The 22,430-nt window shown below is 42.8% G+C and overlaps 1 protein-coding gene across 1 annotated transcript; it reads left to right on the forward strand.

The window, feature by feature from the left end:
- The first annotated feature begins 901 nt into the window (after positions 1–901).
- On the forward strand, positions 902–20,063 carry BCO2 (beta-carotene oxygenase 2). Its single transcript, XM_085316882.1, has 12 exons — positions 902–1,030; positions 7,274–7,478; positions 8,560–8,771; positions 10,449–10,564; positions 12,594–12,696; positions 13,905–14,033; positions 14,173–14,333; positions 14,847–15,014; positions 16,942–17,079; positions 17,763–17,945; positions 18,966–19,076; positions 19,363–20,063. Exons 1-12 carry the CDS (start codon positions 922–924, stop codon positions 19,474–19,476), a joined length of 1,749 nt encoding a protein of 582 aa, XP_085173008.1. The 5' UTR covers positions 902–921; the 3' UTR covers positions 19,477–20,063.
- Positions 20,064–22,430: the final 2,367 nt, after the last annotated feature.

Genomic DNA, 22,430 nt, shown 5'->3' on the forward strand with positions numbered 1-22,430 from the left:
TACAAATTAAATGTATTAAAATGACAAATATTATGTCCAGCTTTGGGAATGTTATATAAAACAATCTATTAGCATTCAGAGTGTCATAAAGTACTTCGGTGCTGGGGAAAAAAGCCCTGTGTGCATAAGTGTATGACATTCTGCTTTGCTAGCAGACTGTGAAAAGTACTATCGTTTAAAATGGSGTTCTCTACTAAATTCTCCTGCATCCTATCTTTGTCATTATGCTTTAATTGCCTCTGAAATTGAGCTGCATAGAAATGTGAAGAGCTATGTTTCTTGTCTTAATTATATGATTGATACAAAAAAACCTAACATTTCCCTGCCTCATTCTTTATGTCATGATGAAAATTACAGATCTTCCCTGACTTGTTAGAAAAGCTTGTTGATTTACAATTTTCTCAATTTAACTAAAAAGTGGGAGTGATGAATCATGAATAAGAGACCCCCCCCACTCCCACCCCATTATTTGTTGGGGCAATTGAGTGAAACTGTGATAATAAAATCAAAAAGTATGAATCAAAAATCTACTTCATCTGATGTCTTTTTTATGACATTGGCTGAATTTTGATAGCTCACCAGTCATTCACAGTGTCTTTCTAGAATAAGTATTTCAAGGACTTGATTGTGTAAATCAATATTTAATGAAGAATTCATTACACTTTTTTTTCATGTCATCAAAATACCCAAGTGCAAAATATATTTCTAGAGGTGTCTTTGGGGAATCAACTGATATTTCATATGCAGGAATATGTACAGCTCACATTTATAAGAGAGAAAAGCTGCAGACCCTGTCTCCTTTTGACATGCCTTTCTCTCCTCCTCTTCTCCATTCCTTTTGCCCATATTCTGCCATTCCTTTCATGTTTTTTTCTGTTCCTCTGCATGTTAGCAAGGAAGCGGGTCGCTGAGTCACTGACAATGGGAAACCAACAAGCTAGATGGACTAAGGAGCCAAGTACGGAGGCTTCCCGGCAGGCGCAGGGCGGGTGCAACAACTTCTGTTCAGAAGTCAGTGTGGGACGCGCAGGTGAGCTGAGGGATCCAGCCCTGGTGAAGGCTTGGGGAGCAGGTTGGAGTCAGCGTGGCAGAAAGCAGCTACCACAACTTCTGCTCAGCCCTTACTGAAAGGGAGAGAAATATGGTTTGATGCCCTGTTATTCTGACCTATAATTTTCAGGGACTGTAMATTGGCCCTTAGCTTGCACTAGAGGATTTTCAGCTCAGTTGCGTGGTTAACCTGAATKTGTGTGGATCCTCAGGGAAGCTAGAACTCTTGCTTCACTCTCCCTGCCTGAAGAATCCCAGCTGTGAGCATTTCTGTCTACTCAGTCTGCCATTAAGTCTGGTCCTGGATGTTCTTTTGAGTCAAGGAGTTAGATTATGGCAGTTGCAAATGGAGACAAATGTTGGTGGGCCCTGTGCCTTGGGTTTCAATGTGCGGGTTAGAAAAAATATAGAAAAAAGGCTTCTATGTCTTTCCCGTCCACTGTTAAGATTTGTTTTTTTTTTCCTGTCATACCCACTGCTGCTTAAAGTCTATGTGTGATTCGATGTCTGACTCATTGCTACCCTACCCAAAGCAGGTTGGGTAGGTTCTTTTGAACAAAAGCTTTTCAAAAATCCTTGTCCATTGCTCTACTGTTTCTGGAYATAAGTAATTACTGCTAGGATGTCTATATATTGACAGGCAGAGAAATTGTGGCACATGGCTCTTGGAGAGGAAACAGTGCATAAGCATAAAGTTAAACTCCCTCTGTTCAAATAGATGCCAGAATGCAATTCTGTAGTAATAGCTTCCCATCTTTAGGAAAGATTTGAGGAGACACTACAGTGCTATATTTGGTACTCCCTCTGCTCTAATATGCCAAAGGAAGTTGAGATCTTCAACTTATTTTTAAGGTTTTAGGTAATATGGAAATTGTAGGCCAGATCTCCAAGATGGCTGGCTGTAAACTTGTGCTGATTTTAAGGCATTACACTCAAGCCAATACAGAAAGCCCCACTGAGACTGCAGTGGCTCTCGATGGCTGCTTGCGTAAATTCTTTTACCTTGGAGTGTAGACACAGCAACCATAGGTCTGTTTCTTAAAGATCACAGAAAAAAATGTTTCTCAAAGCTAGCAGTCAGTGTTTCAATTTACATGTAGCTCAACATTATTAAAAACAAAACAAAACAAACCTCTGTCCATCTTTTCTCTTTTGCAGAGGTTGGTGTCTTCTTGGGTAACTGGAWGTTAGGCGAATTTAGAGGTTTAGGACTGAGCTCCACTGTTAAAGTGATGCATACGCCTTTATTACAGTAGCTCCCAATAGACCTTCAGATAGGAAGTGTTTGCATTACATGTGGCTTAGTGTGTTTCTGAGTCGACACAGATAATTATAACAGTTTTTTAGTATTAAACTACAAGTAAATTTGGCGTGTGGACCTGACACAGATTTATTAATTTTTTAACAGAGAAATGAAGTGCATGGTGCAGCTGTGCTATCTATGGTTACTTATTTTATTTTATTTTATTTTATTTTATTTTATTTTATTTTATTTATTTAATGCAGTTACGGTGACTCAAGAGTTAGCAAAAAAACAATATTTCATTTGTGTTAATTTTGCATTATACTGTCCTGCATATGGATTGCAGCATTTTGATTCTTTGGAATGAATACAAGTCTTTCCTGTGGTGACAGGGAAGAGCGAGCTGCGCTAGGTCCTTCTGGTYTGTTCTCATCCATTATGTGCTTATTAGCCTAGGCTGTTTGCTGCTGCTGCTGATGATAAATCTCAGAGCGGTGTGTACATGTCCATCCACTTCTACATTATATAAATAATGATTCATTTAAAAMTGTCAGGTTGCATAAAATCTCTGCAGAGAATCTGTCTGACTTTACACACACAYACACTAAGGTTTCTCAAATGCTGTCTTGCTTTGTAGACGATGATCACTGAGGAAATCCCTGACAGCTATTTAGTTCCTAGACCTGACTAGTGATTTCAGTAATGATGCAGCTGACATAACGCAATTAAAATATGCAATTTTTTGTGTTGAGGTAAATTTAGTGGAGGTAGTTTTTTTTGTTTGTTTGCATTTTTTCTCCTTTCCTCTTGTGTTTCTTGTCCTGAACCTCTTCACAATTAATTCACTAAAGCATATGTTGCTTATACAGCATTTTTTCCCCTTTGGCTTTTCAGAGCTACCCTAGAATGGCTTTTCGTGTTTCTGACAACTTCTGGCTTGTCTGGGTGTCATGATTTGACTACATTTTGAATGTGTTACTGTCAGGATGTTCAGTCTGTGAATACTTTTCAGCAGGAAAGATATTACATTATATTGCTATACTGATACGATTGTATCTCTTTCTCTGGCCTGACAGAAGAACACGGTAATAGCTTATATTTGTTGTATGTAGCCTGCTTTTGATCTCTTTCTAGAAAATGTTTTGAAACSTTTTGAACAGTTGTGACTATCCAAGTTAGGAAGGATGAATTCATCAGATTTCAACAAGGGTTATTAAGGTGATCAGGGGAATGGAAAGCCTATTGCAGGTGAAGGGAGACTAAAAGCTTGGCTTATCTTGCCTAGAAAGAGATATGATTGCTGACTATAAATACAGCATGGGGTAAACACAAGTGAGGGAGAACTACACAAGCCAAAGAACAGTGCTGACATCAGAACGAGGTGATGAACTCTCCAGTGGACAAATTCCTTCTGCAAATTAGAAGGATTATTCTATTCATCTGAGCAATGCRTTCCGAAACAGTCATCCAAAGAAGGGAGAAGTTACAGGAAGCGTAGCAACTTTTAAGATTGTGTTCATATATATGGCCTTCTGGGACAGGAAGCAGGTGAGTAGATGACTCAGGATGTCTTTTCCAGTTCTGTGTTCMGGCTTTTCTGTGAAGTATTTCTCTAGATTCCCATTTGTAGTTACACTGTTCTTGGCAAAGATTTTCTGTAGTGCCATCTTGGTTGTGCCATCCTTGTTTCCACTCGGAGGTAAAAATGTCTCCGTAGGGACATGCCTCTCATTTTTTTCTGCATATTTTACATGTTTACAAGCTTTATCTTTGGCTACTAAGGCAGCATTTCTCCAAATGCTGCTGACAGTCACTAAACCTGCCAGTTGATAAATCAGTYGATATGAAAAGCCTCTACTTCTTTATTTCTAAGGAACTATTATGGGGCACTAATGTCAGGATCAGATTGAGTGCTTCATACAGGATTTAACTAGAACTTAATTGAATTTTAAGAGGGAGAGGATGTTGGTAGTTGCAGGTTAATTGCTTTAGCCCGGCAGCCTGAATTCTTTATCTAGCTGATTTACCATATTAGAGATCTAAGAAGGATTTGAGGATTGGCAAGCTGGAGAACTACAATAAAGGGATCTTGCAATTTACCTTCCTGTATGGCCAGAACTCATTCTGCCTATGGCTCATCTAAAGAAGCTAGCTAAGAAAAATGCTGTATGCCAACATAATTATTTTTAAAATATTCTCTTGTTCTAGAATAACGAATTTTCTCTGTAGACCTRAATATGTGGTTTCAGAGGCTCAGAGACAAATTGTGCAGTAGTTTCACTTAATCATCTGGATTAAAGAAGGTAAACTAGAAGAAGTGTCTGTAGTGGTGAAAGTGACTGGTCTAGCCAGAAAAAGTTGCTACATCAATAAAAATGGAAGGGCATTCAATATTAATCTGAGATTTCTTCAGTGTAYGGTCTTGTCTGTACTAGGACTCATTTAGGAATGGTTTTCTATATGCCAAGCTGTTCTTGYTTATTGGTGTTTCACTTACAGCTCCAGTTTGGTTCAGGGCTGAACTGTCTTATGATATGGATGCAGCAATGTAGAGGAGCAATGACCTGGGACAAGGAGCTTTGGTAGATGAGGAGGTGCTAGTGTTGAGAGGGAAGGTGACAGCCCCAGCAGGTAAATGCACCTTTGCAGCTAAACGGATTGCTGAAACAATCCCTGTGTTGACAAGGCTTTGTAAGCCAAGCTACTGGAGCCAATAACCAACTATGTGCTGGTAGCACACGGTGTTCCCTTCACTTCATACTTCTTTGAGGCTTTTATCCAATAACTTCACTCATAACAGGGGTATTGCAGCAAACATTTGACCAAGGGGCTCCATCTGAAGTTGTTTTCTCTGTAGTTTGTGTACATACTAGGTAAATGTGTTAAACATGTTCTGTCCTGTCCTTAGAGTTTATTTTAGCTTAGTTTGATTTGTACTTTTTTTTCCCTTCCTTGCAAGGGGAAGAGCCAGCAACTGTCTTTTTGAGCTTCTGAAATCAGATTGTACTGGCGAGCTTGAGGCAAGTTTGAGAACTGCACTGTGCACCTTTCAATAATCTGTGCGCTTGATTGCTTTCCAAGTGCTGCCAACTAAGCAGAGCTCTCCACATGCAGYGTAGATAGAAAACATGACAATCCAGATTCCTCCAAGACCTTAAGTGGCTATTGTAATTTGTAACACTTGCAGTGTAACAAGTTACAGCTGGCCTGGATTTGCAGATGTGCACTGGGACTCCTCTGGRATGGGTTTTTTCTTTTTTAGTGAATCCTTCCACCTTTTTCTGGAAGATACTTTGCACTGTGGACAGGGAAACTGGTTGTTTGGCTCAGCAGAGGGTTTTGTATGGTTTTGTTAAAAACAGTATAAGGCTCTGAAGAAGCCTARTGCCACAATCTCTCTCTGCCCCTAAACTCTGAAGCTGGGAGATCATGAATTGTAGATAATCACGTTAAACAGAATACTCAGCAGTATGAAATTTCTTCACCGTGAAAGGATTAGCATTAAAAAAAATCACGCATTAGGTTTAGCCACAAACAATGCTGGTTCTTACTGTACTKCAATCTTATAGCACAGGTTTTTTGACATTGTTCCAGAAACCCCTGGTTAAACCCAGCTCGGATTAAGTCTTAGCCACAGGTGTCTAAAGCAGTACTGACAATGATTTGACCTGGATATTGCTTCTTGTGAAATTGTATGTTGCTGTGTCGATGACTTCCATCCACAAGCAGCAGTGAGCAATTTGTCTAATATAGACCTAATTCACAGATGTTAATGCTAGAGAAAATAGCTGTTTTGTTTAAACTGGCACAGCAAAGGCTAGAGGCTGTACGTAGCAATTCTTGCATCCATTCTGATGACATAGAGTTGAAATGAACCATGTCTTTAATTGCTGTGCTCCAAAGTCTCAAAGCAATGGACAGGGCCTTGTCCTTGTCCTCTGTGTGCAGCTTTTTTGATGTTGCACCATCTTTCCTTTACTCTGTAAGCTTTACTCCATAAGCTTTTGCAATCAAAGACTTCATAAAACAATTTTCTTATTCTGCAAATACAAAAAAGGGAGTAAATCTGTGTCTATGGCAGAATCAATGATGAGGATGGCTATAAAGATTAAAGATTGAACACTAGTGACTGGACAGTAGAAACACCTAAGTAAAATCTTAACTGCAGCAAAGGTAAGAAGATGAACAGCACATCCCGTATAAGCATCACATCTTTTGGTATGTTCCTGGGTTTTTTTGCTCTCTGCTTTAGATCTGGAAACTCCTTTGGTAATGGTTGTTTGGATTACAAGTCCTGGGAAATGTCCCAACATGTCATTTTTTTTCTGTCTCTAACTTATCCATAACTGTGATACCAAGGTTGAGTTAGAAGGTGTTGTAGAATGTAATTTTTCCTGTCTGAGGGGTGCCCAGCTCTGCCTTGCTTTTGGCAATGTTGTGGCATAGAGGCAACATGTACTGCTTTACAGAGTGCTTAACTGCATCTTCCTGATGCCAGCTTTGCTCTGTAACACTCACATTAGCTTCTCTGTCTCCTTCCTTAGAGGACCACTTGTCAAGAGTCACTATGAAATTATTTTAGGGCTCCTCCTCAGCATTACTGTGCATCATCCCTGTTTGCAACAGATTATGAGAACCTGTAAGGTTACAGAATAACAAACATCCACATCTTACTTCCTGTCAGTTACTTACTGAAATAAATTCTAGCTGCAGGCTTCCTTTAATTAAAATAAAGATTCCTTTCTCTGCTATCATCATACCTCTTATTACCTCTTTTGGACTGCAGAACAGGTGTCTCTAATGGATTACCTACAGGAGTGTTAAATCCACTGGATTTTCAGCTCCTGTGAATATGAGGGGTATTATGGGAACACAGCTTTAGTGTGAATATCCACTACAGTTTGGCTGTTTGCAGAATGCTGAATGCTAGTCTCGGACATTTTATTTATCTGATTTTTGCTCTCATTACTTTCTCTGCAGATCTAAAAAATTTCCTATCCAGACCAGCAAAGGAGCAAATCACCTTCCACAGCCACAGAGGTTTGCAATGCATCTCACCCTTAATGGAGACAGTAGAAGAGACTCCTCAGCCCATCGCAACAAAAATCAAAGGACATATTCCGAAATGGATTAAAGGCAATCTTCTGAGGAATGGGCCTGGGAAGTTTGAGTTTGGTGAGGAGAAGTAAGTCCAKGTTTGGTGAGTTTGTCAGATGATTTTGGCATGAGCACTGGCTAAATCTAAAGGGGATCCCCCAAAATGGCCCACTGCTGTTTGGAGCATCTTGTAGCTTCTTTTTTAAATCAGGTGAGGAGGAAATACTTATGTTATCATTCTTTTAAGAACAGCTGCTACCTCATCTAGAAACTCCCAGTGGGCTCTCTGAAAACAGCAGTGTGGTTAACTGTGAAGGTTGGAGAATATGAGTCACAGAGAGGCTGTAACCTTCTTTGAATCATACAGYGAGGGATTAGAACGTAGAGATGCTGAGTCCTGTGTCTTCAGTGAAAACCCATTCCACAAACGCTCTGAAATGCAGGGCAAGATTTGTGAAGTTGATTCTAAAATTAAAGTTGTTTTTAAAGCAAAATCAACTTTAAATCAAATCCATCTTATTTTTAAAATAATGTAATTCATATTTTAAGAAGGCAGCCACTGCCTTTGGCTTGGGATCTGCCATACTAGCAAACCAACAAAACTAGCTCTTCCCACAAAGCTGTTGGCAGCAACTGGCCAAAGGTGGTCATTTTAACATACTTCCAGRGATAGAACTTAAGATTTTTCTTAAAGTCTTAGACTTTTCTTGTTTTGGGGAGAATGGCATCCTTCAAGTAGCTGAGAGCTCATGGTTCTGTCTTGTGCAGTTGCTTTTAGTAATAACATCTATTCTTTTCAGGCAATAAAGCACAATTTCTATCCCTTGTGAAGAAATCTGTAGAATGATTAGTTCAACAGTGTAGGTTACTGTCTTCCAAAGTTCACGCATAGCATTTTCAGAAGTCCTTAAGTTCCACTTTCAAAATAATACAGGGAGCCCAGTTCTCACTGAAAGTCAGTGTGTAATCTCAGGCCCCAGGCTTGCAAATGGAGAGGCACTTGACTTATTTCACTCAATTCACACACTTTCTCAGACTCATTACAAGGCTACATATGTTAGTGTTCTGGGGACCTGCAAGTTAGCTTGTCACAAACAACAACAAACCCCAGGGCTAAAGGGAGCAGTGTTGTGCCCAGCTCTTGTTCTTTCATTTTTCTCTACTTGAAGATTTAATCACTGGTTTGATGGCATGGCCCTGTTGCATCAGTTCCAGTTGGAGAATGGCACAGTGACATACCGGAGCAAGTTTCTGCAGAGCAATTCCTACTTGACCAACAGCCACAACAACCGCATCGTGGCCTCAGAATTTGGGACACTGGCAATGCCAGATCCATGCAAGAGTGTCTTCGGGCGCTTCATGTCACGCTTCGAGATACCACGTAAGAGGATTTCTAAGAAATAAGAAATGTTTTCTAATTTTTGGGGGGAACTTGTGGGCCTGAGGGGAGCTGTGGGGAAGTCTTGCAGGCCTACTCTGAGCTCATGTTCTTCCTTAGAACATGTTCCTTCCTTGGAACAACAAAAACACCTTCAAATTTGTGTCCAATTCAGCAAGGAGAGGCACATTGAGCTTAAGGAGTTAGTACCACTTAATGTTTTCATTCCAAATCAGACATATGGTTTCTGCCTCGGAAAAAATCCGTGTGTGGGGATAATTTGCAGACTGCTAGGTACTCTCAGTGCCAGAAGAAGCTTTGGAGTCCTTGATGTCCAGATCCACTTAACACTTATCCCTTTTAAAACTCTGATGGAAAAGTTTGTTTTGCAGCCTCATTCAGCTCACCTGATTCCACAGTTGGTTATAAACTACCAACAGAAATCTTTCCCCAGAGAACACCTTGTACAGTCCTGGTAATGAGCATTACACTGTTGTTCTCCCTGAGATACAGCCTTACCCTTAAAACACCTTGCCTTGCTAAGCTTGTAGGGTAAATGGGCTAATCCTTGTCTTCCTGTACTAAGGTGCAGAAGGTGGTATGARTAGGGTGAGAGAGAGGGTATTGCACAGGAGAGGAAATACCATTATCTGCAGGATACTGTGCACATCAGGTAAGAAATGGGCTTAATTTCAACCAAAGTACCTTCCATTAAAACCAAAACAGACCTAAAATGTAGGACCRTGTATGTCTGTCTAGAATGCTTAAAAATGAACAGCTCAGTCATTGTTTGAGCTCAAGCTATGGGTTGCAGAAAGTTGCCAGATCTGGTAAGAAGCAGTGCTAGAATCTCATCCTAAAGGCTTGTAGTGTGGATCACTGGTGAATGTTGGTTTTTGACCTAACTGGCAGTTCTGACAGTCCAGGCCTCGGATAGCCTTTGAGGATACCTTGCTTCTGGGAGCACAGCTGAGGTTCGGTACCCAGGAAACACCGCAACTGAAGCGATCTGGAACAATCAATGACTTCAAACTGCAGCTGAGTCTAGCCTATTCATGCTTCAACAATTTGGTGYAACCAGTTACAGAGAGATCACCTCTCTGGGGTAGAAAAGCCTTCCATCACTGTAGAAGTACAGTTAAGAGGTCAATTCAGAAAACTTGCAGGTTGTAGCTTTGCACTTTTGTGTTGTTTAATCAGTGCTTGTATCTTCCTTAATTTTTTTTGCCCTACCACAGGGCAATGTTATTAGTGACCTACCTCATCAACTACCTCAGAGCCCTTGCTCTTTTGTTCTTGCTGTTGTGTGCTGGCAGCTTTGCATGGCCTTTTGGTGAAAGATACTTTAACTTTATCCAGCAATTATTTCCCTTAGTTCAAGGTTCCAGCTGTTACAATCATTTAGTACCAAGGAACCATATGCCACRAACAGGTACCGAGCACTGAGCTGAGAAAGATCATAGAAGATGTGCAGCAAGAACAAGTTCTTTTGCTTTTATCCTTGACTCACCTGTGCAGACAGTTTCCTGAGTGTCTTTGTAGATTAGTGAGATATTTCTAATCAATCACAGAGGGATTACTGTCATTGCAAATGGGTTTATTTGTTTAAACATGCCTAACTTGCTGTAATGTGACCCGAGCTTAAACAAAGCTGTGTKTGACTCTCGTATTTTGTTTCAGAGCCAAGTGACAATGCCAGTGTGAACTACGTTATGTATAAAGGAGACTACTATGTCAGCAGTGAGAATATCTTCATGCACAGAGTGGACCCAGAGACACTTGAAACGAAGGAGAAGGTGGGGGCAGGTGGCATAATGGGGTTAGCTTGTGGTACAGGAGAATAACTCCCTGTTGTTGCTAAGAGGGTCTCAGCAACTTGTGGGGGGGGGACGGGTTCTGGAACGAATGATCAGTGCAGCTCTGAGTGCAGCTCTTCATGGTGTGCTTGAGTCCCTGATAAATCTACCTTGCAAAAAGGCAGCTCTCGTGAATGAAGATGCAGTCTCTGCCCCTTGTAGCGGACAAGGAGAGAAACAGATGTACCGGTTTTCGGTAAAGCTGGCATTCTTCCAATGAACTTGCTACTTGTCTGGACTTGCCTGCAGTTGCCCGAGTGTGAAGAGTATGTGCATACAGGAAGAAGTTACTAATATCACCGACTTTTAGATCTATATTCCTGCCCTGTCTCTTTCTTCCTATCTGCTTGTTTCATTTCCGTCATACATTTCCAGCTCTAAACACTCCAGATCGGCCGTTCTTCAAAGTCTTGTCTAAAAGTTTTTTGTTGCAGATGGGTAGTGAAGTCAGCGTGCAACTCAGGCTGCCACTTTCTTTTGCCCCGTTCTCCTGCTAGCAGATGAATGGAGGGTCGGAGCTGTAGTCTTCCCAGATGCTCTGTGCATAGCCTCATGCAAGGCAAGCTGCATTTGGGGGCAGAGTATGGCTTGTGAAATGGCAACACAAGCTATTCTTCCTTACCACTACCCCTACAAGTACACCCTTGGAAGGGATTTATGTATTTGCTGGGTAGAACCACAGTGAGAAGAGCTACAGAAGGATTCTGGCATTCCTGACTTAGTGAAAAACTGCCATCCCTGTATTTCATGATGGACTGTTTAAAACCACAAAGCAGCAAGCTCGCTGTCCCCTCGGATCTCGAGGGAGGTATTCTAGCAGTCTCCACCTTTCTACAGGATCACTTGTGAGTCATTATGAAACTCTGTTTGAGACATAGCATACTACTTGCATATTGAAATGAAGAATTTGATTTGCTACTTTGTTTGCTTTGTAAACTCAGCGATGCTTTGTAAATTCAGCAATGAAATGATGCGTGGGCATTTTTAGTTTCAAAATTCAGCTTTGCTGAGCCATCTGGTCATTAAAAATTTATCACCTTAAGCTGCTTTTTAGATTTTGACCATAATTTTTTGACTAAATGAAGAAATAGGAGGGATGATTTCACATTTAAACTGTCCAACTTGGGATGCCTTAGAAGGACATGGTTTTCTGAGCTTAGGGTGGCTTGGCATTCTTTGAAAAGCACAGCCTTCTAAAAGGTCTCAAGTTGGATGCTCAAAAGCCATATTTTTTGAAACTCTTGGAAAGAGAAGCATATTTTCCATGTTTTAATGTTTCAATGTGTGGATTGATCTTCCTCCAACTTTTTTCTTCAGAATTTCTTCACAACAAATCCCTTCCACTGTTTGAACTTCAATCACAACCCAATTCAAGACTTGGAAGTACATGTTAATGGTACTTGCAGTTGGACCTTTGTGCTAACTGTTGCTTCTAGATGTAGACAGTGAAGACTGGAAATTTGTGAGGAGAGTGAGCACAGACTGTCAATTAGCTATATCTGCACCCAAAAAACTTTTTTTTTTTTTTTTTTTTTTTTTTTTTTGGGGGGGGGGGCACGTGTTTTTTTTTTTTTTTTTTTTTTTTTTTTTTTGGGGGGAGGAGCCAGTGACTGTCTCTTTTTTCATCTGTCTGTGCCTACCAAATGGGCTTCTAGCTGAATGGCTCCTATGGACAACATTTCCACAACGTCAGCACTCCCTGCCCTTGGTCACGTTCATGTCTCCCAGAGAAGCGTTGGTGCTTTTAGTCCTATTTTACTGGCATGACAGATGCAGAGAGATGCACAGTTACTATTCAGGGCACTTCAGGCAAAACAAAGATTTAAATCTAGATCTCATATTACAGCCATAATAATTAGGCTATTCCTCCTCAGGCCTTCAAGTGTCCAACAGTTAGAAAGATCATGGCTTTAGGCTAGAGAGGAGCAGAGAACTTCTGTACTGACTGGAAAATCTTTGTAATTTGCAGGTAGACTGGAGCAAATTTGTTGCGGTGAATGGGGCCACTGCTCATCCTCATTATGAGTCTGATGGGACAGCATACAACATGGGCAATTCCTACGGGAAACATGGTAAGACTGGACGTAGCTAGGCCTGGCCTGCGGGCAGACTGGACAGACTACTTCATGCTGCTTCAAGGTGTCTCAAGAGACCTTGAAATTGCTGTTTCTYTAAGTCTATATGATAACAAAACAAGTTATTTCTTATGTCAGGGTATCAGTCTGCCCCATAAAAATAGCTTCTCTCAGCAGTTAGTTCAGGTGCTTCTGACTTCCTCTGTATCTGGGTTATCTCATATCTCAGACTTCACTCTGAGTAATTTGGCCTATGAACAATYAGTGGGTTCCCTCCCATTCCCTCCCATGCTTTAACTGAGAAGAGGATGATTTCTAAAGATGCCCTATCCAGCACTGAAGCCTAACCCAAAGAATTCTGACATCAGCCACAAGTTTTTCATTAATATTAATTGTCTTCTTAATAGAACCATTAGGGCTTATATAAGAGAAAAGTGGCAGTTACTACAGTAAACCAGCTACCTTACAGTAAAGTTGAATTTTCTGGGATATCTTTCTTCTTCCCCAAACCGTGCAGATTACTTCTAGCTCAGACCTAGTTATTTCTACACAGTTGCTGAGAACTACTGTTTACTGCCTGTTACCTCTCTTTTGGGTGCTGGAGGCCTGTGTAAACAGCCATTTCCCTTTGTTATTGTACTTCCAGCTGATTCTAATTCACTGAACCGTTGCCCAGTTTTGATCCTTTCTCATTCTTGCTGTTTTCATTTCCTTTCAGGTTTAGCAAAATTCAGCTTTACAGCACATGCTATTTTCAGCTGGAGAGACTAAAGTATAGACTATTRTTCAAACATGCCATTCATCCCTGCCTATATGCTCAGGTTTAATAGAAGAGTATCAATCTTCACCGCATTCTTCTCATTTCTTTTGATACACAAGTTATGAATTTGGTTTTCTTCCTAGTCCTGTTGTTATAGGATACTCTAAATTTATATAAAGAATGCACTGCAGACAATAAAATTAGATGGCAGTCTACCAGACTCAGAATATCTGTCTACTTCCTTTCATGTCTTTTTTTTGCTAGGTCATCCTCCGTGGATTGGTTTAATGACTTGATAACCAGCTTTTTGCTTTTTGCTCGGTTTAGTCATGACTGTGGTTCCTAATCTGCTAGGGAAACAGAAAAAAACAGAGCCTGACTTTAGTGACGTGAATGTTGACAGCCTCACAACTCAGTAGTAAYGAACACATTTTCTTCTTTCCAGGGTCTAGATATAATATCATTCAGATCCCTCCACAAAAGTCAAACTGCAGTGATATGTTAGAGGGAGCAAAAGTGCTGTGCTCCATTGCTCCAATGGATAAGATTAAACCCTCCTATTATCACAGCTTTGGTAAGAACATTTCCTGCCTCATATTCTGTGGATTTAGCCTACTTTGAGGCAGAAAGGGTTGTTCACAACCCTCTCTCCTTAGGCTTTTTCACTGTTGCATTTGCCTAATACTCTGATACCTCCTTCCCTGCCTTTTCAGGAATGAGCAAAAACTACATCATCTTTGTCGAGCAACCCATTAAGTTGAATCTGCTGCAGATTATCACTTCCAAACTCCGTGGGAAGCCCATTTCTGAAGGGATAAGCTGGGAGCCTCAGTACAACACCTACTTCCATATTGTGAATAAAAACACCGGAGAGGTAGGTGGATCTTGGCCTTTCCAGCAACTGTACAACTGTAACTGGAATTTTAGATCCCAAGAGTGCTGGGTAGCAGCCACAGATGGCTGTATGAATCAGTGCAGCAGCTGCACTGCAATATAGRCTTTACAGGGATCGGTGTTTAATCTCTTTGCCAGCCCTGGGAGAACAGATAGCAGTAAGCAGTTTGAGGTTCCTGGGACTGCAACACAGAGACTGAACTGTAGTTCCCAAGGGCTACTGAAAATAAAAAGGACCATCGTAGCCCGGGAGTGATGTTCTAGGGACTGAGTCATGATTAAATGGAGTCTATTTTGGGCTTTTTTATATTTTGGCTTGTCTTTATGTGGTTCTGCCTATTTACTGGCTTAAAGCAGTCTTTCTGAAGGGACTCAAGGGTGGAGGACAAATGCTAAGGAKTGGGGGAATGAAATACAGATGAGAAGACTCTTTTGAGGTGAGCRTAGGATCTTTTTCAAAGGGCAAGTCACCCTCCCTCTTATGTCACTGTAGGTGCTGCCGGGGCAGTGGTATAGCAAGCCCTTTGTTACTTTCCATCAAATCAATGCCTTTGAAGATCATGGCTGTGTGGTTCTTGACTTGTGCTGCCAGGATAGTGGGACAGCACTGGCTACTTACAAACTTCAGAATCTGCGGAGGACTGGGGAAGGCCTAGATCAGGTGAGATCTGTGGTGTCTGTGTTGTTTAGAGTCTGATGGGGCTCCACATCACTACTTATCTGAAGCAAGGCTCAGGTCAGTATAATAGATAATGCTACAGGGGACCAAAAGGTAGGGGATGTGGCCTGGCAAAAGGAAGTATGACTATGTGAAAAACTGAAATTGTGATCTATAGATATGTTGATATTTTTCTCTCCTTTTACATCTCTTAGCAGATGATCGCTATGGAGAATTTCCTTGGAACTTTTAAAAACTGGTTTGTTGCACAGATATCTATCAGGCAGTCAGAATATGCTTCTGTTTTAAAGTCTCATTTTTAATGATAYTCATTTTCCATATCCCCATGAAACAAAAGGAAGTATTTTGTTCCCCCAAGAAAGTATGGAAAAAAAGTTTTTGCATGACTTTTACAGGGCAAAAGAAATTTTGCTATTTAAAGGTATTACTTCATAAAACCAGCTTGTACTATGTAAACCACAAAGACACAAATTCCAGAAACCCCTACATTGTTCCTCTCATTCATCTCACGTCAGGAGGTACTCATAAATGACTTGGTGTGTCCCACTCTGTCACAAGTGCTATTTAAAACCTTAAGAGATATATTACATAAATAATGTATGGAAAAAATGGGGGTGTCTTCAGTTTCTTCTAGTATGTGTACGTGTTTATTGGAAACCCACCATATGGTGGGTGAAGGGAAGGCATTGCTACAACATGTTCAGGCAGATCTGAACTTCCTCTGTCTATATTTGGAACTGTCTAAAAGCAAATCTCTTCTGATCTGAAAGGTGTATAGCTATGTCCCTGCAAGGATTTCCCCCTGCCCCCAAAGAGATGGTGAATATTAATTCTAGTAAAACATAATGTTAATAAGGCAGTTTGCTTTGCAAAATGTATCTGGCTTTTGTCCAGCCTGCTTTGAGCATGAAAGAGCAGTATTTGATCTGCATGAAGGCACGTTTATGTCAACATTAGGTGTGTGCTTCCCACACACACGTTATTAAACTGAGAAGTAGCCTAATCATTAAACCGTGCGTACGCATATGAGCACAAGTCATTTTGGAGCAGAATCTCAAATTTACCCTGCACCAGAAAGCTAAGGCATGCCTGAACCTGATTTGTCTATTTTTCCCCATTCATTCTTAATCCTTTTGCTTACTGACTAAATAATGTTTTATTTGGCAGAGTTCCTCAAGCAGTTTATTGTGGCTACATAAAACACAAAAGCTTTAAAAATAGGGTTTCAAGATTAACACGTAAGTTTGAAATAAAGTTTCATGTTGAACTGATGAGTCACAGGTTGAAGTAACTGAAAAGCAGCAGAACAGAGTCCCTGCCACCTATTTTATTTAGACGTTTCAATCTTTGGAAGCATTAAAGTTTCTTCTAAACTAGGTTTCAATACAGCTTTAGTGGTGATGGTGGGATTTTTTAAGTAATGTGCTTTGCTCAACCTCAGACTTCCAAAGTGAGACTGCCACTGATCAGCAATGGGGCTCTAAGAGATGGGTTTCCACCAGGGGTATCCTCTCGGCTTGGTCAGTGTTAGTGAGGTCCCATTTTCTGTCATCTCCCTATTAGCTCACACTCTTGGTTGCGCAAGAAGGGCTTAAGTCAGCCAGCCAGTGGGGCATATGTGGACAGGCCATAAAAAGGCTCATTAAGTATGTCCTAACTAAATAAAATGTTGGATTTGGAGGACTATTGAGTGATTTCCAGACACAACAGCAATGACAACTGTGAAAGTAATGCTGACCCATTTATTGACAGCCTTTTGAAGAACTTGGTAAAACATGTAATAGAAAGAAAAAAAGAAAAAGAAGTGGGAGGAAGGTCTGAAACTTCAAGATTGTCCCCAAAAGGGCACTTAGTCAGAGAAGCCACTCCCTTCTCTCTCCATGCCCATAACCTTCTGTCTCTCTAATAGATTTATAACTCAGTACCCCGAGCTTTCCCTCGCCGCTTTGTTCTCCCACTGAATGTGAATTCGGACACACCTGTGGGGAAGAATCTGAACCCTCTGTCTTACACATCAGCAAGAGCTGTGAAAGATGAAGATGGTAAGGTGTGTATGTTAAAGCCTTACATAACTGCGTTTATGGCTGTGGTGAGATTGCCTGTAGCAGCAATCCTGTGCTATTATTTCTTCAGACCTTGTCCACCAAGTAAGCAAGGCTTGCTCATTGCTTAGCCGGGAATTAGTGACTTAGTACAAGCACACCATCTTCCCTTAGATGAGAGAGCAAGGACTGACTGAATTACCAAAAATGCCCAAGTGGGTTATTAAACTTTGCAATAATTGGCTAGACTTCAGCTTCCTCTTTCACCAAMTCTCCCGTGCTTTCCTCTGGGTATAGAACTCTTCTTTGCTTATGGCTCAGAACAGTCCTACAGTGCGGCTGTGGATGGTGTAGAACATGTGCTGTTCCACACAGGTTCTAGCCATTATCGGTGGAGTAATGTCAGTGTGTACTTTGTACATCAGTTGCTGATAAATGGCTTTGCTTGTGTTTCAGCTTTTCCTATTAGACTGAGCCCTTAAGTTTCCAGAAGCCTGTGATGAGTCAGTTTTCAGGGTGAAACAGCAAGGGAGACAGAACTGTTCCTTTCAGCTGCCTCAGCGCATAGTCAGGCTCAGCCTCAAACCTCTCGTCTCCACAATGGCTGTGTAGTGGGTTCATGAGACTGGTCAGCTCCTCTGTCCAGTCAAAGCTAAACTGACTCTCCTGTACTGCATTCTTCCTCTAGGTCTGGTGCACACCTGAAAATCTCCACCCGGAGGGCTTTGAAAATGTTGGGGGCTTGGAGTTCCCCCAGATTAACTACACTCAGTACAACGGTAGGAAATACCGTTTCTTCTATGGGTGTGGCTTTCGGCATTTGGTTGGAGATTCCTTGATGAAGGTTGATGTGGAGACTAAGACATTCAAGGTGAGATGAAGTGGGACTACCTTTTTTGAGTATTGGAAGTTATTCCACTGAACTGGCCTTTAAGACCTGTCATCTGCTAGGCATTTTGCTCTTTCAGGGGGTTCTTTCAAATGGGTCTAAGATTAGATCCCTAGCTTCATCTGTCACCTAGTGCCCTGTCAATGCGGCACACTCACTAACCGGGAAAGTACATCACTCCAAATTCCGGAATAGATGAGGGAATGGAAAGGATATGGATAATATGTGTGTGTACATATTTATTTTCCAGGCCAAAGAAGAGTCATCTCTTATGATAGCACAGAAAAGACCTAGTCAGCACAGGCAGCTGGAGATGAGTTGCTAGGGTATTTATGACTCTGGCAAGAAACAAGGCCCAGAATGTTCCCATCTACAAACACGAGCTGGGATTTATGTCATACCTCCCTTAAATGGGGAGAATCTTTAAGTGCTTACTACACAGAGACTTTCCCAGAGGAATCATCAGAAAGAGACACCCTTGTTTTAAGAATTCTGATAGTGGATACTCATTTTGTTGCAAGACTGTCCTCCATCACAGTTGTTGGTGCCACAGCTTCTGCAGAAAGAGCAGCAGCAATGCCCTCAGGTGGTGATGGCCATAGATCTCTCCTTTGTTGGCATGGCACCTCTTCCTCCACACTGCCTGGGCACAGCTTGGTCTACCATAGCATGGTGTAAAGCTGTGCCATCCGAGATGATTTTTTCCCCCCCTTTTTTTTCTTTCTCTGAGCTTGTGCTGGCACGAACTGTTGGATGAAATTTGCAGCAGGAGCCCTTTCACTGCCTGTTTGCACAGCGCCCAGCACAATGGCATGGTGTCACAACACTCGCATTGACACATTACTGAAATCAAACTAATAACTAATCAGGTCAACTATAGGTTTCTTGGGGACACAGCTTCCCTGCGTGCCAGGGTAGCTTTGCAGGGAGGACTCTAATTTGGAACTCTGCTAACTGTAATAGCCAAATATGAACATCTCCACGTGTTATTATGCTTGCTAGATCTGGCAGGAGGATGGATCCTACCCATCAGAGCCTGTGTTTGTGCCAATGCCTAATGCCATGGCAGAAGACAGCGGGGTCATCTTGTCTGTTGTGGTCTCCCCAGCTGAGGTAACATATTCCTACTAGTTCATCAAAGCCGCATAGTACTAGCTATGTTTGCTAAGCCACAAAACTGGATTTGAAGCTCCCTGGCATCTAGCATTCTAGCATCATGCTTCCCAAGGTGTGTTCCTTGGCAACTGTCATGCAGATGTCTTGGTCTGTAAGGTCTGGCTGTAGGTGTTACGGACTGGTTGTACAGTTGGGCTCCCTTGTGTGGGGCAAATGTAGTAGGTTGGACATTGGAATGAAGTTCAGCCTCGCCATTCATTCTGGCTGTCTTTTCATCCTGCAGAACCGAAGCACTTTCCTGCTTGTCTTGGATGCAGAGACCTTTAGAGAATTGGGGCGAGCAGAAGTCCCAGTGCAAATACCTTACGGATTCCACGGCATCTTTGCTTCCCACTGACAGAAAACTGCTGCCTGCTATAACTTGGGGCCAAGATAGGCTCAGAAAGAAACCTCTGCTTTCTTTTACCTCCTACCTTTGCACTGTGTTCTGGATGAAGGAACTGTTTCTTCTCTGTCATAACCTCTGAGTTACTGCTGCATTCACAAATATATACTATAAAGGGTCTGAAACATACTCTGAGGAAGACAATAGCCCTATCACTCCAACAGCCTGCTGCTTTATTTTATTTTGCTGATTACCCTGCTAGGCCAATTAGCAGCAGTTCACAAAGGCTGCCATATGTAAGGCTTGCAAGGGAGAAAATGCAAACTAAGATGACCGTTCCTTTCTCCTGGTACCAGTGTGCTCTGAAGGGAAGACGCCAATCAGTATCTGCGCTTTGGCTGTAGTGGAAGGAGAAGGAGGAAATAAAAACAAGTGGTAGCATCTGGGTCCAATGCAAGGATGTAGTTTCACCCCTACTCCATAAAGATTGCCTTCAGCAAAGATCGGAGGGTAGAGGCAAAGGCTTACAGGAGCTGTACCTGTAGTGCTGTTCTGTTTACACTAACAGTGCCCTGAAATAAAAACATCGGAATTCCTTCCATTCCTTGCCCTCACTAGACCCATGGCCATCCTCTGTGCCATGCCCTGAGAAAAGCCAGCTTATGTATGTTTTATCATGTTACCTGATCTTGTAGACATGCAAAACACATATCTACCATGCTCCCTCTTAAACAGCATTCGTGGATACAGCTCTGACAACTAACATTTCCCACCTTGCTCTTAATGTAACCAGTTTGAAACATACAGAACTCCACTGTGGTCTTGGTATCTCCTTGCTGTAACTTGTGGAGATCAAACTTGGYGCACAACACTCTCACATATGCTTGGTTCCTTATCCAGGCTCCTGCAGCTCACGGGCAGTAGCCTCTGATTTCAGTTGAGATGGCGGTAGGTAGGATGTTTTGAGGGAAACCTCCGTGGCAGTTTGTTTACAGGCTCTGGCTTTAAAGACACTATGAAAGTTGAAGGCTTCCTGGAAAATGGATTCTCCTCCTGGCTTAAGGACTTTTCCCAGGTTTCTCACAATGAAGCACTATAAAATGTTTTGAACTCCTTCCCTGAGCAAAAAAGTGAGCCTTGTGCTGCGGTGTTTTGGAGAAAACACTTGCTTCCTATTTGCAGATTTGCTCAGTTTTATTTCAATTCCTGATTTTTCTGGAAGCTGGCCCAGATGGAACAGAGCAAGGTTAGAACTGACTCACTGTTCCCAAGCAATGTAGCTTTCTCTCTTTCCTGACCCTGCYTCACCTTCCTTCTGGGTCTTGGGAAAAGACAAGGATTTTACACCAAGACTGCAGAACTGGGAGAAGGCAGAGGGAGAGGCTCATGTCAGAGCTGGTCTCACAAAGCCACTAGATGGCAAACATCCCACGGGATTGGTGCTCCAGCCCTGCCACCCAGCTGCCTGGCCTGCTCTACCTGGCAGCCCAGTGTGTGACCTGCCATGTCAGCAAGTGGGGTCTCACTCCCTTGGCCCACTGGCCTTCCCAGACCACAGCAAGGTCACAACCCCATGGCCAGCAGCTGAAGGCAGCCTCTTAGAGTTTTGTCACCRTTGCTGCTATCTTTAAGCATTTCCTTCTTGGGGAAGCGGCAGGGCAGCTGTCAGCAGTTCACATGCAACCCTGCATTAGCTGTAACCAGCCGCAGTGCCCAAGCCAGGGCTGTTGATCAATGTTAAAGTGAAAGAGAGATGCTCTGCAATGCAAAGTCTGCGTTACGCTGATGAAGTTACACCTCAGCAGCACACAATCCTAGGCCCGGACTGTGTCACAGGCACTCAGGCTCTGCACCACTGCCTTCAGAGCTGTATTACAGCTGTAATACAGGACTCGGCCGCTCCTGCCCTGAGGCATGGAGTATTCCCACTCTGGTGAAGTGGCAGATACACTTCACTATCCTCGGGGCACCAGGAACACCGTGAAGGCAACGTGCTGATGCACTTACCTCCATTCATATCCTCACGGTACTGAGGATCTTGGTCCCACACCCTCTCCCAAAGCTTTCTATAAATCACTACACTTTACACATTYCTCTGCTTGAACTCTATGAATATTACTGGAGTGCACTCCTTCAAGTCTGTCAGCTTTACAGCCACCCGAGAAGCAGAATTAGAGGGGAATCAACGAGGTTGGCAGCCCTGCCTCTGTAACTGGTGCAGAGAAGGACTGTGGTTACTCTGTCTAAAGCTCTGCATATGACCAGGGTGTGGGGCATTCTCAGGAGCTGTACAATAGCTCCTCTGGTACCGCAGTGCTGGGGAACGGGCAGAGCTCAGCTGCTCTGGGTGGGTAGTAGTTAGATTAGGAAGTCTTATCAGTCCTTTCAGGTRAGCGTGGCCGCGTGAGCCACTTCTCTTTGGATTGCTGCCCAAAACGCTTCCCTTGYGCATGCAGAGTGTGCCAGCTTTCCTTCGGCAGGCCCACCCTGTGCATCGGTGTGTTTGTAAACACCCATCTTGCAGCAGCCATTATTCCAAAGTCAAAACCACGTCAAACTGCCTGCAAACTGCTAACGTTACCCCTACAGCCCGGACGAGAGGCTGAAAAGGCCTGAAATGTTGATCGAAAAACTGCACGTGTGATGCACAAATCCGGGGACTCGGATTCGGTCCTGAACCCCGCAGCCCTCCCGGGAGGCGGGAGACGCGGGAGCCTGCTCATGCGGAAAGCCCCTCTGCTGCCCGAGCAGAGCCCTTCCCCTGACGCCGGTCTTTGCGGCGCACATCCGAACGCACTCTGAACCGACTCGTGCCCGGGCGCTGAACCCAGCAGCCGCGCTCAGGTGAACAAGCGGTCGCAAGCACCTGCGACGCAGCAGCACACCCAGGAGCAGGCTCTGAGCCGGGCGCGGAGCCCAAAGCTTAGCTCAGGGGTGCCGGCGCCGCCGGCCCCCGCGGGCCGCCC

The sequence above is a fragment of the Rhea americana genome, unplaced genomic scaffold (genome assembly GCF_003343005.1).
Source record: "Rhea americana isolate MKP2758 unplaced genomic scaffold, rheAme1 scaffold_48, whole genome shotgun sequence".
NCBI lineage: Eukaryota > Metazoa > Chordata > Aves > Rheiformes > Rheidae > Rhea > Rhea americana.